At 41.5% G+C, this 16,585-nt stretch overlaps 1 protein-coding gene across 2 annotated transcripts in view; it reads left to right on the top strand.

Annotated features, from left to right (window-relative positions):
- Positions 1 to 16,585, top strand: part of LOC127415220 (DDB1- and CUL4-associated factor 1-like) — a 174,971-nt gene that overhangs the window by 10,662 nt on the left and 147,724 nt on the right. For both annotated transcript variants that reach the window (XM_051653873.1, XM_051653872.1), the window contains exons 5-6: positions 1,076 to 1,189; positions 3,214 to 3,351. In XM_051653873.1, coding sequence (XP_051509833.1) covers positions 1,076 to 1,189; positions 3,214 to 3,351 — 252 coding nt within the window. The remainder of the gene's footprint in view (positions 1 to 1,075; positions 1,190 to 3,213; positions 3,352 to 16,585) is intronic.

A 16,585-nucleotide genomic window follows, 5' to 3' on the forward strand; every position in this document is an offset into this window, starting at 1 on the left:
GACTGACAGTCACAGTCACCATTCACTTTAAAGGAATAGTTCACCCAAAAATGAAAATTTGCTGATAATTTACTCACCCTCAGGCCATCCAAGATTTATCTGAGTTTCTTTCTTCATCAAAACAAAATTTAAGACTTTTAGGATTTCATTTCAGGCATCCTCCTTTTTGCAGTAACAATGCAAGTGAATGTACTCCATTTTTTGACGGTCCAAAATGCATATTTAGGGTGCATCAAAATAATCCACAATTATTTTTAGAAACAGAACAATACTTATATACTTTTTAACTACAAATGTTTGCTTCCATACATCTGTGACGTGCGCTCACAAGAGGGATGACGTAAGCTCGTTGGTTAGGTCACGCGTCACATGGAGTCGTCAGGAAGCACGTCATTGTTTACAAGAGAAATTTGTGCCGTTCACAAACCAAAACAGTCCAAAACAATTTCAAAACAATATAAAATAAAAAGAATTCCCAAATTATAATAATAAAAAAAAAAATATTTAAACAATAACTTAAAGTATATAAGTATTGTTTTGTTTCTAAAAATAATCAATCGTTTGCATTCAGAAGAACTTTATTTGTCGACTGGAGTCGTGTGGATTATTTTGAAGCACCCTAAATATGCATTTTGGACCATCAAAAAATGGAGTACATTCACTTGCATTGTTTAGAGGAGGAGGCCTGAAATGAAATCCTAAAAATCTTAAATTCTGTTTTGATGAAGAAAGAAACTCAGATATATCTTGGATGGCCTGAGGGTGAGTAAATTCTCAGCAAATTTTCATTTTTGGGTGAACTATTCCTTTAATTGCATGGAAAAAAGATGCAATAAATGTAAAGGTGAATGAATCTAACATTATGCTTAACATCTCCATTTGTGTTACACAAAAATAGTTTTGATCAACATAAGTGAGTAAATTATGAAAATAATTTTTTTTGGTGATCTATCCCTTAAATGATCATTGCAGAGTAACTTTAAATATGTACTATGATATAATAAGTAGAGCAACCCTGGCCATTTTATTTCTGATCTCGAGTGTTTTTCGCTTGTTCTTGTGTTGGATTTTATAGCTTGTGAACTCGTACGTGATGAGCAGCAGGGAGGTTGCGCTGAACACTGCAGCGTGCAGACTACTGCTCAACATCATGCCGGGCCTTGAGACAGCTGTGGTCTTTCAGGAGAAGGTACTTTCAAACTTTTGTATTTGTGCATGCAGTAGGGCTGGGCGATATGCAAGAAATATGTTCACGTTAATTTTGTTTTAAAAAATATTGCGATATTCGATTACATCATCATCCCCACTGTATGTAATATTTTTGCTTTTTGCATATATAGCCTATATAAATCGATCAGCCACAACATTAAAACCACCTGCTATTCTGTGGGTCCCTCTCGTGCTACCAAAACAGCACCAACCCGCATCTCAGAATAGCATTCTGAGATGATATACTTTTCACCACAATTGTACAGAGCGGTTATCTGAGTTACCGTAGACTTTGTCAGTTCGAACCAGTCTGGCCATTCTCTGTTGACCTCTCTCATCAACAAGGCATTTCCATCCACAGATCTGCTGCTCACTGGATGTTTTTGTTTTTGGCACCATTCGGAGTAAATTCTAGAGACTGTCGTGCATGAAAATCCCAGGAGATCAGCAGCTACAGAAATACTCAAACCAGCCTGTCTGGCACCTACAATCATGCCACGCTCTAAATCACTGAGATCACATTTTTTCCCCCATTCTGATGGTTGATGTTAACATTAACTGAAGCGCCTGACCCGTGTCTGCGTGATTTTATGCACTGCACTGCTGCCACACGATTGGCTGATTAGATAATCGCATGGATGATTGTTAGTTCCAGATGGGCTGGTTTGAGTATTTCTGTAACTGCTGATCTCCTGGGATTTCCACACATAACAGTTTCTAGAATTTACTCAGAATGGTGCCAAAAACAAAAAATGTCCAGTGAGGGCCAGTTCTGCAGACTGAAACACCTTGTTTATGAGAGAGGTCAACAGAGAATGTCCAGACTGGTTTGAACTGACAAAGTCAACGGTAACTCAGATAACCGCTCTGTACAATTGTGGTGAGAAGAATATCATCACGGAATGCTATTCTGAGATGTGGGTTGGCGCTGTTTTGGCGGCACGAGGGGGACCTACACAATATAAGGCAGGTGGTTTTAATGTTGTGGCTGATCGGTGTGTGTATATATATGTATATGTGTGTATATATGTGTGTGTGTGTGTGTGAACCTGCTGAGTTGCGTTCACAATGCATGTTAAGTTCAAACTGATGGTCTAAGGTCATTTGCAGCATTCCAATAGAGTGATAACTCTTTACTGTGTGTGTTCCACAAGACCAGTGTTGGGTGTAATCCAATTACAAAATAATTAGTTACTCTACTGTAATTACATTTTAAATTCTTGTAATTAGATTAGTTTCAGACTTTAAATTAGTTCAATTGCTTTTAAGTACGTTATAGGCTTTTGCTTATTTCTAATATATTTTTATGTAGAATACATGAATTATGGCCCCGTAACGAGTCATTGTGAAGGAGAAATGTGAGGTGCTGTAAGTGTGACTTGTGTGTAACAATGAACAAGAAATTTGAGCGGAAAAGTGTTTTAGAAAGCAACTTAAAATGTAAGTACTGTAATTAGTTATGTGATTACTTTTTCATCAGTAATTAGTAATCCAGTAACAATTTTAGATAAATAATTAGTAATTTGTAGTGCATATACATTTTTAAGTAACACTGCATGGTACATGCTTGCACTGCACTCCTCTGAACAAACAGTGAATTAGGGATGCGCATCGATGGCTTTTCTGTCATCCGTACTTAAAAATATAATAAAGTGTGTTTCTTCAAGAGCTTTAACAGCATTTCTTGTCATGTGTCACTCCGAGACGACTTACAGGTCGCCCGCCACAGTGGCAAAATTATCTGCCACTGCACATTATATACCCGTGTTTGCATGTCGTGGGTGCTAATTTCATAACCTGGGCTACTATTTAATATATTTGCCGACTTCCCAGCTCCATGGTTTTGTCATTTCTCGATATTGAACATCGTCTGTCAGTGAGTGCCGCAATCTACATCAGGATATTTGTCAGATATCGCTGATATCCGATTACATCTTCCTATCTAGATCAGTTGAAGCTTCTACTACACATGCACATGTAAATATGTGTTTGTGACTGTAACAGGACGGGATTGTGGAGCGGTTGTTTAAATGGGTGCAGGAGTCCGAGCAGCCTCTCCGGATCTATGCCACAGGCCTGCTTGCAGGAGCCATGGAGAACCAGGACATTGCTGCCAACTATCGTGAGGAGAACTATGTATTAGTGAGTAGCCATGAAATCTCCATGTATAACAAGTCATAAAACCAAGCTGAACTAATTAATTTTTTTAAACTTTGGTTTAAAGGGATTATTTTAGGGCAGTTTATAGCTGTAACAATGTGTCTGAGAACCTCACAGAAAGAAAATGTCAATATTTGTCCATCAAATAATCAAATGTTTTTCAAGGATTAATGTGGCCACACCAGCAGTTTTGGGGGTAACACGATAAAAGTAACATGCTTTACGTAATCCGATGACTTTTTAGAGTAACGAGTAACACAATATTTTTTATTATAGACCATAATATCGGAGTTACTTTTTAAAAAAATTAACACGTTGCTTTTGTACACATCTACTGTCCCTATATTGTGAGAAATCAGGAGTAAAAGTGTGCAAACTTCAGGGAGGAGACGTAGTGCATGATTGGCATTGTAGTTCTATAGAGTGTGAGGCTAGAGACTATTTAGCAGAGACGAGTCACTTCTATTTAAATGTATGGGAGAAATTGTAATGCCCAACCTAGAAGCTCTAGAGCCCAACAGTCTATGGATGTAGAAAGGAAGTCCCACCTTGTAGGAAAAAGAGACAATCACATTTTAGATACAGACATCGCCTGTCAGTCAACTCGCTAACGCGCATGCGCATTTCAGAGTAATATGCGTGTTTTAGAGTAATATGAGGTCAGCATTAGATTGAGTGAAACGCGGTTGATTCATGTGTTAATACACAATGCATTAAAAAAATCAGCAAACGCATTTAGGCAGAGGGATTATAAGACTAGTCTTCCACTGGCCCTGACATGATACACCGGGTGAAATACTTGCTCAATTCACTGACTTATGCAGCCGAACTGCTCAGTGTTACAGCTCCCTGTAGCTGGGAGAATGGGATGAGAAAATGCTCTGGATCAGCGGCTGCGAGCAACGTACTACATGGTTTGTGTATGCAGAGAATATGTCTTAGTTTCTAAAAATATTCTACATTTTTGTTTTATAATAAACAAGTAGTTTGATTCATGAAACAAACGTTTTTATAACATTTTGGTAGCATTAAAAATGATTCCATTCAAGTTGTATCAACATGCACCTTTGAAGTTGTGGCGTCTGTATGCACCGTGGATCAACTCAAAACAAGCGTGCACTGAGATGACTTAAGTGAAAAATATTTATTATTCCTTGAACATGTTAGACTGACATTCCCCACTGAATTTTATCCTGACTTCTGAAGAACATCTTAAAGGAATAGTTCACCCAAAAATGAAAATTTGCTGATAATTTACTCACCCTCAGGTGATGTATGGAAGCAAACATTTGTAGTTTATTAATTATTGATTTGTTTCTCAAAATAATCAATTGTTTGCGTTCAGAAGAACTTTATTTGTTGACTGGAGTAAATATACATTTTGGACCGTCAAAAAATGGAACACATTCACTTGCATTGTTTAGAGGAGGAGGCCTGAAATGAAATCCTAAAAGCCTTAATTTCTGTTTTGATGAAGAAAGAAACTCAGATACATCTTGTATGGGCTGAGGGTGAGTAAATTATCAGCAAATTTTAGTTTTTGGGTGAACTATTCCTTTAAGTTGACTATGGCATTGTCGATGGGCAATGATGACATATATGATGCAGGTTCAAGTGTTGGACTTTGCTGCTTTAGGTAAGACAGTGGTTATTCTTCATTATTCATATTGGCTGCCATATTGATGGAAAAACAAATCATGCATATTCATGTTATTGATTCTTTATAATAAATACGACGTGCAGACCTACAATACTTTTTAAATATCTGTTTGTATACTATGGTGTTTTGATGTGTTGTACAGTAGCTAGCATGACCTGTATTGTCTCTTGTATGCAATGCATGGCTTATTTGTATGGAATGCATAGCATAGCGGAAGAGAAATTGGCTGAGAAAGAAGTAATGCAAAAGTAGCACTTTACTTTCCATAAAAAAAAATACTTTTTAATTAAGTTACTTTTTTAAGGAGTAACGCAATATTCTAATGAGTTACTTTTAAAAGTAATGTTACGTAACACTGCACACCGGTGGTTTATTATAAAATGAGTAGTTCCGATTTGACAGTCTGAGTGGTTGAGAGATGCTTGATGCTGTTGTAAAATAGCCAACACACACAGGCCAGTGACTGTGCATCAGTTGGATTCTATATTAATTTGTCAATCAAATAATTCAGATTTGATGTGGATTTCCACAATTTGTTTTTTTTTTTTTTGCATGCAGTCATTGTACTGTATAGTGAGGGTAAAACTTTATAGATTTATGGTTTGCTAATGTGTTAAATTATGTGAGAAGAAAGAGCACAGTGTGATACGAGAGACATTAAACTAGCAGAGCTAGCAGGAAATCACTTGACTGGGACAATGGTAAATACAGTGAAAAAAATATAGCAACAAAATATTTGATTGTAGAATACTGCCATTGATCAATCACAATCAAGTAGGGCTGCGCAATTAATTTTATTTTAACCATGATCATGGTTTCAGTCTGCGGTATTAGTGAGCTAGCAAGCAGATATTATCAGTCAGCTAAAGTTGCAAATTTTTGTTCATTTTCAAAATGGGTTGCGCCTACGGATGATAGACCAAATCACAAGCTCTTTCGAAAGTCTCTTTTCAACTTAACCGACCTATCATGCTCTCTTCAGAAATTCTCACTGTTTCACTTTCAAGCATGCTCTGAAATACGTAGCCACAAATGTTTACAAGTGTCATGTGTCTCGTATGTCACAGCTCTGTTATGTACTGGATTACACATACCCGGACCACGCATAAAGAGTTAATGAGATGGTGTTTCAGCGGTCTCTGAGCAGTTCAGTGCTTGAATTGATTTCCATCTTGTGCTTTGTGTTTTACACAACATCTGTTCTCTGAGTTCGGTTTGTGTGCGTTGCTAAAGTGAGCTGACAGCGTTATATTTAAAGCGCTCCAGATTTACAAATTTACTAGATTTGCTAATTTATAAATATGTTTAGCTATTACACATTTCTAAACAAATCAAAAGTAACCTGTGGCACTGTGGTTTTGTGGACTGAGTAGGAGATGAGAGTATTTCATCATGTGTGGAAGCACAAAGCTGTTGTCAACAGAAATGACACACCATCTTCAGTTTTCCGCCAAAATGAATCACTTACTAATTTGTAGATTTAACGCCTTGTTCAACATGAAAGATGCTTTTTTTAATTTTTATTAAAAAAAGTTGATTCATACTACGAAGAAAAGCAAAATATATATACATAGAATCAACATTTAACCCCCGCTTTTACTCCTCCCAACCACGCCCTGACCCTCAACATTACTGTGGTCACACAGGAGTATTTACACACAAAATCAAACAAGCAAAAAAATATATATATAATAATCACACGCATTTATACCTATACCTCTCTCTCCACTGCCCCTCCCGAGAGCCCTCCAAAAACTCCAAATAGTTGCCCCATTTCCCAACAAACAATTCCAAGTTACCCAGTCTTCTAAATGACACTTCCTCAAAAGCCGCCACCACTCATGAAATGGGGGCGCTCCAGTCGACCTCCATCCCCTTAAAATAATTTGTCTGGCTATCATTACACTGGGCAGAGCCCAATTTTATATGTGTTTATAACCCACACTGATGACTGCCCCATCACCCAAAACACAGAGTCTGGGGCAAAATGAAATCAGAGTGCACAATACGTCACACATACAACTCTGAACCTTCAACCAAAATTCTTGGATCTTAACACACCACCAAAAAACAGGGGTTGTGTCTCAATCTTCTGATTGGCATCACCAGCAGGTGGGTGTCTTTTTTTTCCCTTTTCTCCCCAATTTGCAATGCCCAATTCCCAAGGTGGGTGTGTCTTTAAGACCAAGCCTATACAATCTAGAGGGGTCCAATAGAATCGATGTAAAATCTTGCATTGCTTAAGGCGTACCCTTGACATTTTTTAGAATCCTAGCCCACACTCCCTCCTCCAATAACAAGTTTAAATCTTTCTTCCATAATCTCTTGATAGAAGTTAAAGCTCCATCCCCCAGACTCTGAATTAGCAGGGAGTAATACACTACTGCTTTTGGAAAAGGTCATGAGGCATCAATCACCATTCCCAGAGTATCTGCCGCTTTATGGGGGTGTATACTACTCCCAAAAATAGTACAGAGCAGGTGGCGCAGCTGTGAATACCTAAAAAAAAAAAAAAAATCTGGAATCTGGAGATCCCAAAATGTTGAACCAATTTAATTATCAAAGATAATTATTAATTATTAAAATCAATAGAACATTGATGAGAATCAGTGTTAGCTTTTTTTTAATCCTTTAAATCAACAATTATCAAAGATAATCACTAATCATTAACATCGATGAAACATTAATTAAAATTAACACTAGCTTATTGATCTTTCAAATTCAACAATCATCAAAGATAATTATCAAAAATCAATAGAATATTAAGGATTAACATTGACGGGGCACCCTGGAATCAGGGACTAATAACCAGATAGTATAACAGTCTCAATATTAGATTGTTTTCTTAGGAAAATTGACATCCGAAGAATATCGATTTTCGGGAAAAAAAACAATGAAGGCATGAATCCGAGCACAAACCAAAACACTTCTCTTTGTAATATAACAAAGTTTATTTATGCAGTAGTATCAATTAATAATTAACACAATGCAGTCAATAAACTTCCGACTTACAACTACAAACTAAACAGTGATATGATTAGATATGAAAATCAAAATAATCCTATAACACATGAGGGTGTGTGTGTGTGTAAGGAGGGACGTGCACAAAATGGCAGACATGACTCTCAGAGTATGTCACGTGAGACTTCTGGCCAGGGAATATGACCGCGAATGTGGGCGGAGAGAAACCAGTCAATGGTAGCTTAGGGACAAAGCTGAACTTTATCACGAAGCTATCTACTCACCAAAAATGTGTGCCAGAATGTTTGTGAGGGGTCGCGTGTGTGTGTGTGGTTAGTACGAGAGAGAGAGAGAGAGAATTAAGTGACTGTCCCAAAGCCGATTTCGCGATTGTGGGAGAGAAAGCAGCTGTTAGTTTATCGCTCAGAAACGCGGTGGACAGCTCGTAAACCGTTCCGTGTTCTTTGATTCTTTAATGGATAAACTCAGTTTGCCGGTCTCACCCGCGATGGCGGAAATGCACAACAGCCCAATGTGGTTGGACCACAATACAGCAAATCAAATTCGTGATAATTAATACCCCGAGTATTAATAATGAGCGGACATGGCGGTCCGTAAACTGTACAAGCAAAAACCTTGGTACACAAGAATAACACACTGTAATATTCTATCTCTGCCCAGACGTAAACCTCTTACTTGAATCGCATGAGGATGCAGAATGTGTGTTCATCCGTCCTTTAACTCGGACTCGGTTCCTCGAGGCTCGGGTGATGACGGGAGTCCGTTTCCTTGCTCTGTCGGCGGGCGGTACGGCTGCTGATTCTCGGCGGGCTGGCGGAGAAATTAGCGACGTCGACTTGATTGAAGATGGAAGAGAAATCTTTTATCTCTTCACTTCTGCAGGCAAACGGGTGAAGATGCAGATTGCTCTGCGGTCTCCTTTGGATCCGTTAGTGTGTTCGGTGGAACACAGAGTAATCTCAACTCGTCCAGTGAGATGGAGATTGTATGGCCACAGTTTCAAGTCGGACGTTACTTCCTTGTGCCACGAGGCTGCACCTGAGAGCAGCGATGAGCTGCGTCTACACACGGAGAGCAAAGTTGCTGGAAGCAAATCCCGGAAGCATTTCAGAGGTATTTCTACTCCTGACGATGTCATGGTTGAGGTGCGTTCTGTCGTGTACCTCATCCAATAGGAGTTGAGAGTTCGATCCTTTAGTGAACAAGGCTTCATGGGATTTGTAGTCTGTTTTGGACTCCCTTTGTTTGATTTTGGCACGATTTTTATCAGTATAATTTATGACCTGGTATGTGGGGGGCCTGAGTTAGGTTTTACGACTGTGTTAGGCCTGCCTTTGTCTTCTATCTGAATACATGAGGCCCAACATTCCCCCCTTTATATGAAGAGTTGGTTGTTGTCCAGCATCTTTAGAGCAACTGAAGGGCCGAACAGTTCTTGTCGGTTCACAGTAACCTGTGGGTTACGCCATCCATGTATTCCTGATAAGAAAGAAAAATGGTTGCACAGTCCATACAGTTCATTAGGGTTCACAGAGGCTTTATCGTCTGGACAGAGATTGAGGCATATCTGGGCATAGAACTTCCTTCCTTCACACAAACATTTCAAGTTATTGGAAGGCACAGCATTAACCGTAACACAATCCTTGGTCATAACACAAAATCAAAGTAGAACCTGACATTGGTTACTAGTACCAAAATGTTAGAGGAAAGGAGGGTTAAAGGTTAAAAGGCTTATCCTTGGAAATGATTGGGGTTAACCTGTGTGATGGGCTCAGACTGGTGTGTAAAACGCGGCTGTACGAGGAGGGAGTCCAGTCTGGCCTGTAGGTGTTGAATGTACCTGTACATGGCATGTGCAATAATTGCGATGATGATCCAACCACTGAGGAGCCAGAGGCAACCAAACTGATAGGGTGCTCTTGGTAAGATGACGATCTGCTTATGTGACTAAGAAATATAGTGGTCAACCCAGTCGGTTTGAGACTGAACTTCACTAATTTCAGTAACGTCCCTTCAGCCTGAAGCTGCTGTTGAAGGGTGTCATCAATGGTGAGGTTGTGACCTCTAAATGCGTCCATGATCTCAATTTCTGTCATGTTTGTTGACATTGGAGGACAATATCGTCAATGTGCACGGTGGCTCCTTGGGGAACCATTAAGAACACCGTTTGGTTTGGTAGTGTTAGTTTAATGGCTGTATTATGGCGGTTGTATGACATTGGGACTTCAGTGGCTGGTGTGTTAACGAGCCAGTGATTGCCTGCTCGCTCTACCCTTTTCTCTGCTCCTTCATCTTTGATGGACATGCTACCTTGACACTTGTTCAGGGAGGTAGTTAGTCACCTCTCTAACAAAGGGGTTGCATTTGGACAAACCCAATAAATGTTCTTTGTTTTGGTACACATGTTTAGGTTAGGGATAAGGTAGAGCGAGGGGTCCTCATCACGGAAGGCGAGTGTTGGTGGTGTTTTGAGGTGAATGTGTGCATTACCTCTCTGAAAACCAACATTAAATATGGACTTTAGTCTGTATATATTCTGCCTATGACGGTAGATTGAGGATAAATCCTATTTTGAGGTTCTGAGAATTTACATGGATTGGAATTTCAATGCCAAATCTATATGCCAGGTGTATCTGTGAAGGTTGCACAATGGAGATAGTAGCAGATTAAAGGATTTGTTCGACAAGGTCTAGGGAGACCAGGTAAGCTGAAATCCTTCTACCACTCAGACTGTTGACTGAGGAGCTAATTTCCCTGAGGAGGTCCTGCGTTAGATCTCTAACTATATGCACATAAGTTGTCTTCTCTGACAAAGTCCCTAAAGCGTGCAAAGTGTTATTGATAAGAACGCAGTGCAAATTTACAGTGACTATAGTACCCTGAAGGAGTTTATTTAGGCCCTATAATTGTTCTTATTGGAGTCGTCGTCTCTGCTGGATTTTTGGACAATGGCGACTTGTCCATCTGAAATTGGTGAACTGTTTTCTGGACCAAGTGGTCTCAGTATGTTAACCTGAGCCCACGTGACCACGACGGCAGTCAGTGAGCTGAGCCAATCGGTTCAGTAGGTCCTAGCCAACTAACAGTTGTTCCGTATTAATGGGACATATGTAAACAGGGTCTGCTAGCATCATCCCTTGAAAGGTGTCAATCCAGGCCCGTTTTGTGATAGACGACCTATCTTGCGTGTAGCTTGTGATGCTTACGTTGCAGGTCTCTGTCTATAACGGTTTGCCAAGGGAGAGCTTTGCTCTAGCTACCTCTGCGAAGGTGTTGGAACCCATTAGACTATTTCAGAATCGGTGTCGAGTAGTGCATGGGAGCTGAATGACCCATGTGTCGGCTGTTGCCCTTATGGTACAGATCGCCCAAGAAGGTCAGAAAGGAGGGTGTGGCATGTTAGGAGTGACTGTTTTTGGGAGCAACTTGGACCCTGTTCCCCCTTTTCCCGACCTACAAAGTAAACTATGGCGTTAACGGGAGGGGGTACATCGTCTAGTCATACTGACGAGGTTTCAGCGTCGTATTCCTTTTGAGGAGTTCGGCGGACCTGGCGAACAACGGAGCACATCAGGCTTCGTTACTAACTCAGTCAAGAGTCTCCTTATCCTCCACTTCCTCTCTCAAATCTTGTTCTCTGAGGGGATTTGAAACCTTGGCTACCCACTCACCTTCTTGTTTGGGTTTTCGTTCGAACCGCGCATTTCCTTTCGGCCGGCGAATGTTTTGTCGTTTAGGCCTGCCATGACCCTGGAGGTGTGTCTGGTCACCACCCCCCTGGTTCTGTTGCCTACTCTGCTGGCGGGGTGATCGGCACCTCTGGGGTCCTGTTCTAGCATTCACCTTAACGTGAGGCATTTCGTTGCCTTCAAGCGCTAGGTCTGCATATGAGGCTTGGATCCCCAGGGCTCTGGCATCGCTTTCGTGCCCTCGGGCAGGGCGCACGCGTGTCTCCCATGCCAGTTGCGTGTACCTTCTGATTTCCTGCATGGTGGGGTTGCCTGTTCTGCAGTGGATCGTGACGTCATATCGCACGCACTCGTGGAGGTTGTGAAGGAAGAGAAACTTGAAAGCTTGTTCCTCCTCCAGACCTGGTGCATTACTTCCTCGGAAGTACGTGGTTCTCAGGCGTCTGTAATACTCACGTGGAGACTCATGCCTCTTCTGGGTGATGGCGAAAGCAGCTATGGTAGCAGAGGCTTTGTCAATATACAGCGATTACTCCTCGCGTAGGGCTTTACACAGAGCTGAGTAGCGGTTTTGTGTACCAGTCGGTAGCGTTTCCATGAACGCATGGACACTCCTTACTGTGGTCTTCCATATGAGCTTGAGTTTTTCACGCGACGAAGCGTAAGGCAAATCAACCAGGCAGTGCTCAATTTCCCTAAGATAATCGTCGATGTTTGAATCTCGAATACTTGGGTCAAAGCCTTCTATGTCCCCTGCGAGGGACTCGTTGTCGGATGCGCAAGCGTTGGTGTCGGTATGACCACAGGTCGTCCGAGTCATCCGAAACACCATAGTCACTCGGATCGCTATAGCGATGAGGACGACTTCCTCCCCTTCGTGGTGGGGAAGGAGTCCAGTTGACGCATGGGGGTGGACCCCGGGTTGCGTACGGCTCCCTGGCTAATGGGATCTTCGAGCCGCTTACACCACTCTGGGCTTGGAAATAATTGTCCCCACTCCGTGTGGAATCATTCGGTTTGAAACGCAAGGTGGCGTGACTGAAAACTGACTGAGGATGGCAACTGTAAGGAGGGGCACCTGCATCCAACCAGCGGGCTGCTGGACAAGCTTGAAAGCTGTCTTGGAGTACGAAGTCAGAGACTGTACCACTAGGGGCAGCTTGGCTCCAAGTGTGTGTTACTGGGTTTCTCAGGGGCACATTTCTACACGTAGCGCTAAAGAGGGGGTCCTCTTCTATGTCAGATGTTGTGCTGTGCGTTTCAGCTGCACTTACCTGATCTGACTCTTAGCTGGGCAGCTTGAAGCTGCCTGCGCAGGGTTTCGTTTTTCCTCCTGCATCTGGGCATTATCTTCCTGTGCCTGGACTTTCTCAGCTTGGGTGCACCTAACGTCTTGGTGCAGGCTGAGATTTTCCCTCTGCACCGCTTTGTAGCTGCTCTGCAGCTGGGCGAGCTGGGTCTGGTGCTCTGCGGTTTGCAGTTGGGTTTTGCGGTGATAGAGGAACATTTGGCCCACTAGGTCCAGGATTGTGCGCTTTGGCTTCCCGACTGGGATGTTGACATAATCAACTACTTCCTGCAATGCTTCATCGCAACGACTAATATTGTAGCCGTTAAGGTTATCTCTCTCCTCTACGGAGAGACGGAGGACAGCAGCGACCACATCTTGCAGTGCTGGGTCGACTAACCTCTGTGGAGCTTCAGCTCCAGTCACGCGGGGCGATTGGTGACTCATTTTACTGGGGCAGTAAAAATTCTTGCGACACAGTGGCTCTGATAGCTTGTTGTTTTACAGTTGCTATAATGCTAACACGAACGCACAGGTGAGAGTCTTCGACCTGTGACTTACGGGCTACTGTTATGTAATGTGCGAATTTCACTGCGTTCTATCTTTGGTGGACGTCAATGAAGTGACTTGGCACCTCTGTAACATCTAGGTGAAAGCGTTAGGAGTTAAATAACAACAGCAGGTTTTAAGCAGACTATCGTAAATTTACCAACCTCTAATTCACTCTTAAGAGCACTTTCACACCACACTGGCTTATGTTTGGCAAGTTGTCAGAAGTCAATTGTCAAACAGAACCAAACTTTGAAGTAATGATTCAAGTTATTACTTTGGATTCTTATGCATACACACTGTGGCAGAACTGGCACGTAGGATGCCTCGCACGGGGCACCAATTATTATGTAGGGCTTTACTGGTTGTTTAGATCAGTGTTACTATCAGAAATAATTATTTCTTTAGTTATTAATTACTATTTAAATTAATTAATTGAATCTAACTCATTAAAACCTCATATGGGGCTCCAGTAAATGTAGTGCGCTACATTTAGGAGTGGGTTTGGTTAATAGCAATAATTAATAATTATCAAAGATAATTATTAAATTCAATAGAACATTGATGAGAATCAATGTTAGCTTTTTTAATCCTTTAAATCAACAATTATCAAAGATAATCACTAATCATTAAAATCGATGAAACATTAATTAAAATTAACACTAGCTTATTGATCATTCAAATTCAACAATCATCAAAGATAATTATCAAAAATCAATAGAATATTAATAAGGATTAACATTGACGGGGCACCACCCTGGAATCAGGGACTAATAACCAGATAGTATAACAGTCTCAATATTAGATTGTTTTCTTAGGAAAATCGACATCCGAAGAATATCGATTTTTGGGAAAAAAAACAATGAATGAAGGCTTGAATCCGAGCACTGACATCCCGTCAGCATGACACAGGTCTATGCAAAACAAACCAAAATACTTCTCTTTGTAATATAACAAAGTTTATTTATGCAGTAGTATCAATTAATAATTAATACAATGCAGTCAATAAACTTCTGACTTACAACTACAAACTAAACAGTGATATGATTAGATATGGAAATCTAAATAATCCAATAGTACATGAGGGTGTGTGTGTGTGTGTGTGTAAGGAGGGACGTGCACAAAATGGCAGACGTGACTCTCGTGGAGAGTATGTCACGCGAGACTTCCGGCCAGGGAATATGACCGCGATTGTGGGCGGAGAGAAACCAGTCAATGGTAGCTCAGGGACAAAGCTGAGCTTTATTACGAAGCTACCTACTAGCCAAAAATGTATGCCAGAATGTTTGCGAGGGGTCGCGCGCGTGCGTGCGTGCGTGCGTGCGTGTGTGTGGTTAGTACGAGAGAGAGAATTAAGTGATGGCCCCAAAGCCGATTTCGTGATCGTGGGAGAGAAAGCAGCTGTTAGTTTATCACTCAAACGCGGTGGACGGCTCGTAAACCGTTCCGTGTTCTTTGATTCTTTAATGGATAAACTCAGTTTGCCGGTCTCACCCGCGATGGCGGAAATGCACAACAGCCCAATGTGGTTGGACCACAATACAGCAAATCAAATTCGTGATAATTAATACCCTGAGTATTAATAATGAGCTGATATGGTGGTCCGTAAACTGTACAAGCAAAAACCTTGGTACACAAGAATAACACACTATAATATTCTATCTCTGCCTAGACGTAAACCTCTTATTTGAATCGCATGAGGATGCAGAGTGTGTGTTCATCCGTGCTTTAACTCAGACTCGGTTCCTCGAGGCTCGGGTGATGACGGAAGTCCGTTTCCTTGCTCTGTCGGCGGGCGGTACGGCTGCTGATTCTCGGCGGGCTGGCGAGAAATTAGCGACGTCGACTTGAAGATGGAAGAGAAATCTTTTATCTTCACTTCTGCAGGCAAACGGATGAAGATGCGGATTGCTCGGCGGTCTCCTTCGGATCCGTTAGTGTGTTCGGTGGAACACAGAGTAATCTCAACTCGTCCAGTGAGATGGAGATTGTATGGCCACAGTTTCAAGTCGGACGTTACTTCCTTGTGCCACGAGGCTGCACCTGAGAGCAGTGATGAGCTGTGTCTACACACGGAGAGCAAAGTTGCTGGAAGCAAATCCCGGAAGCATTTCAGAGGTATTTCTACTCCTGACGATGTCATGGTTGAGGTGCGTTCTATCGTGTGCCTCATCCAATAGGAGTTGAGAGTTCGATCCTTTAGAGGGCAAGGCTTCATAGGATTTGTAGTCTGTTTTGGGCTCCCTTTTTTTGATTTTGGCACGATTTTTATCAGTATAATTTATGACCTGGTATGTGGGGGGCCTGAGTTAGGTTTTACGACTGTGTTAGGCCTGCATCTATCTGAACACATGAGGCCTAACAATAGTGAGTGCAAATGCGAGATAACGGGGTGTAAACTCTCCTGTTAGTTTTAGAGAAAGGCTTTGCAATGGTGCAAGAACTTCCTATTCAATACAAAACCAGGGAGGGGCTCTCTCAGGTGGAAGCGACCAGTGTGCCAAATGTCTCGAGACTGAGTGCATAATAATAAAACAAAATCTTGGGTAGGCCTAGCCCACCTTTGTCAATCGGCCTATGCAACTTACTGAAATGTAATCTGGGACGTTTACCATTCCAAATGAAGGACTTCGCTATGCTGTCAAATTGCTTGAAATAAGAAAGGGGGACATCTATAGGGAGAGACTGTAGCAGGTAGTTGAATTTTGGAATACAATTCATTTTAGTAACATTAACCTTCCCAGTCATAGATAAATGTAATGAAGCCCACCTGCCCACATCGCTCAAACCTTTTTATTAAAGGGTCCAAATTAACTCTCAACTAAATCACACAAATTTGCTGGAAATAAAATACCCAAATACTTAATGCCCTGTTTGGGCCACTGGAAGGTGCCCGGCTGAAAAGCTGTTACCGGGCAGTACGCTGTCAGAGACAAAGCTTCAGGTTTAGACCAGTTAACTCTGTATCCTGAGAACTTGGAATTAATAATTCTATGGAGGCAAGGCATAGATCTAGTAGGGTCGGAGACAAATAATAAAATATAGTCT

This window comes from Myxocyprinus asiaticus, chromosome 24, assembly GCF_019703515.2.
Source record: "Myxocyprinus asiaticus isolate MX2 ecotype Aquarium Trade chromosome 24, UBuf_Myxa_2, whole genome shotgun sequence".
NCBI lineage: Eukaryota > Metazoa > Chordata > Actinopteri > Cypriniformes > Catostomidae > Myxocyprinus > Myxocyprinus asiaticus.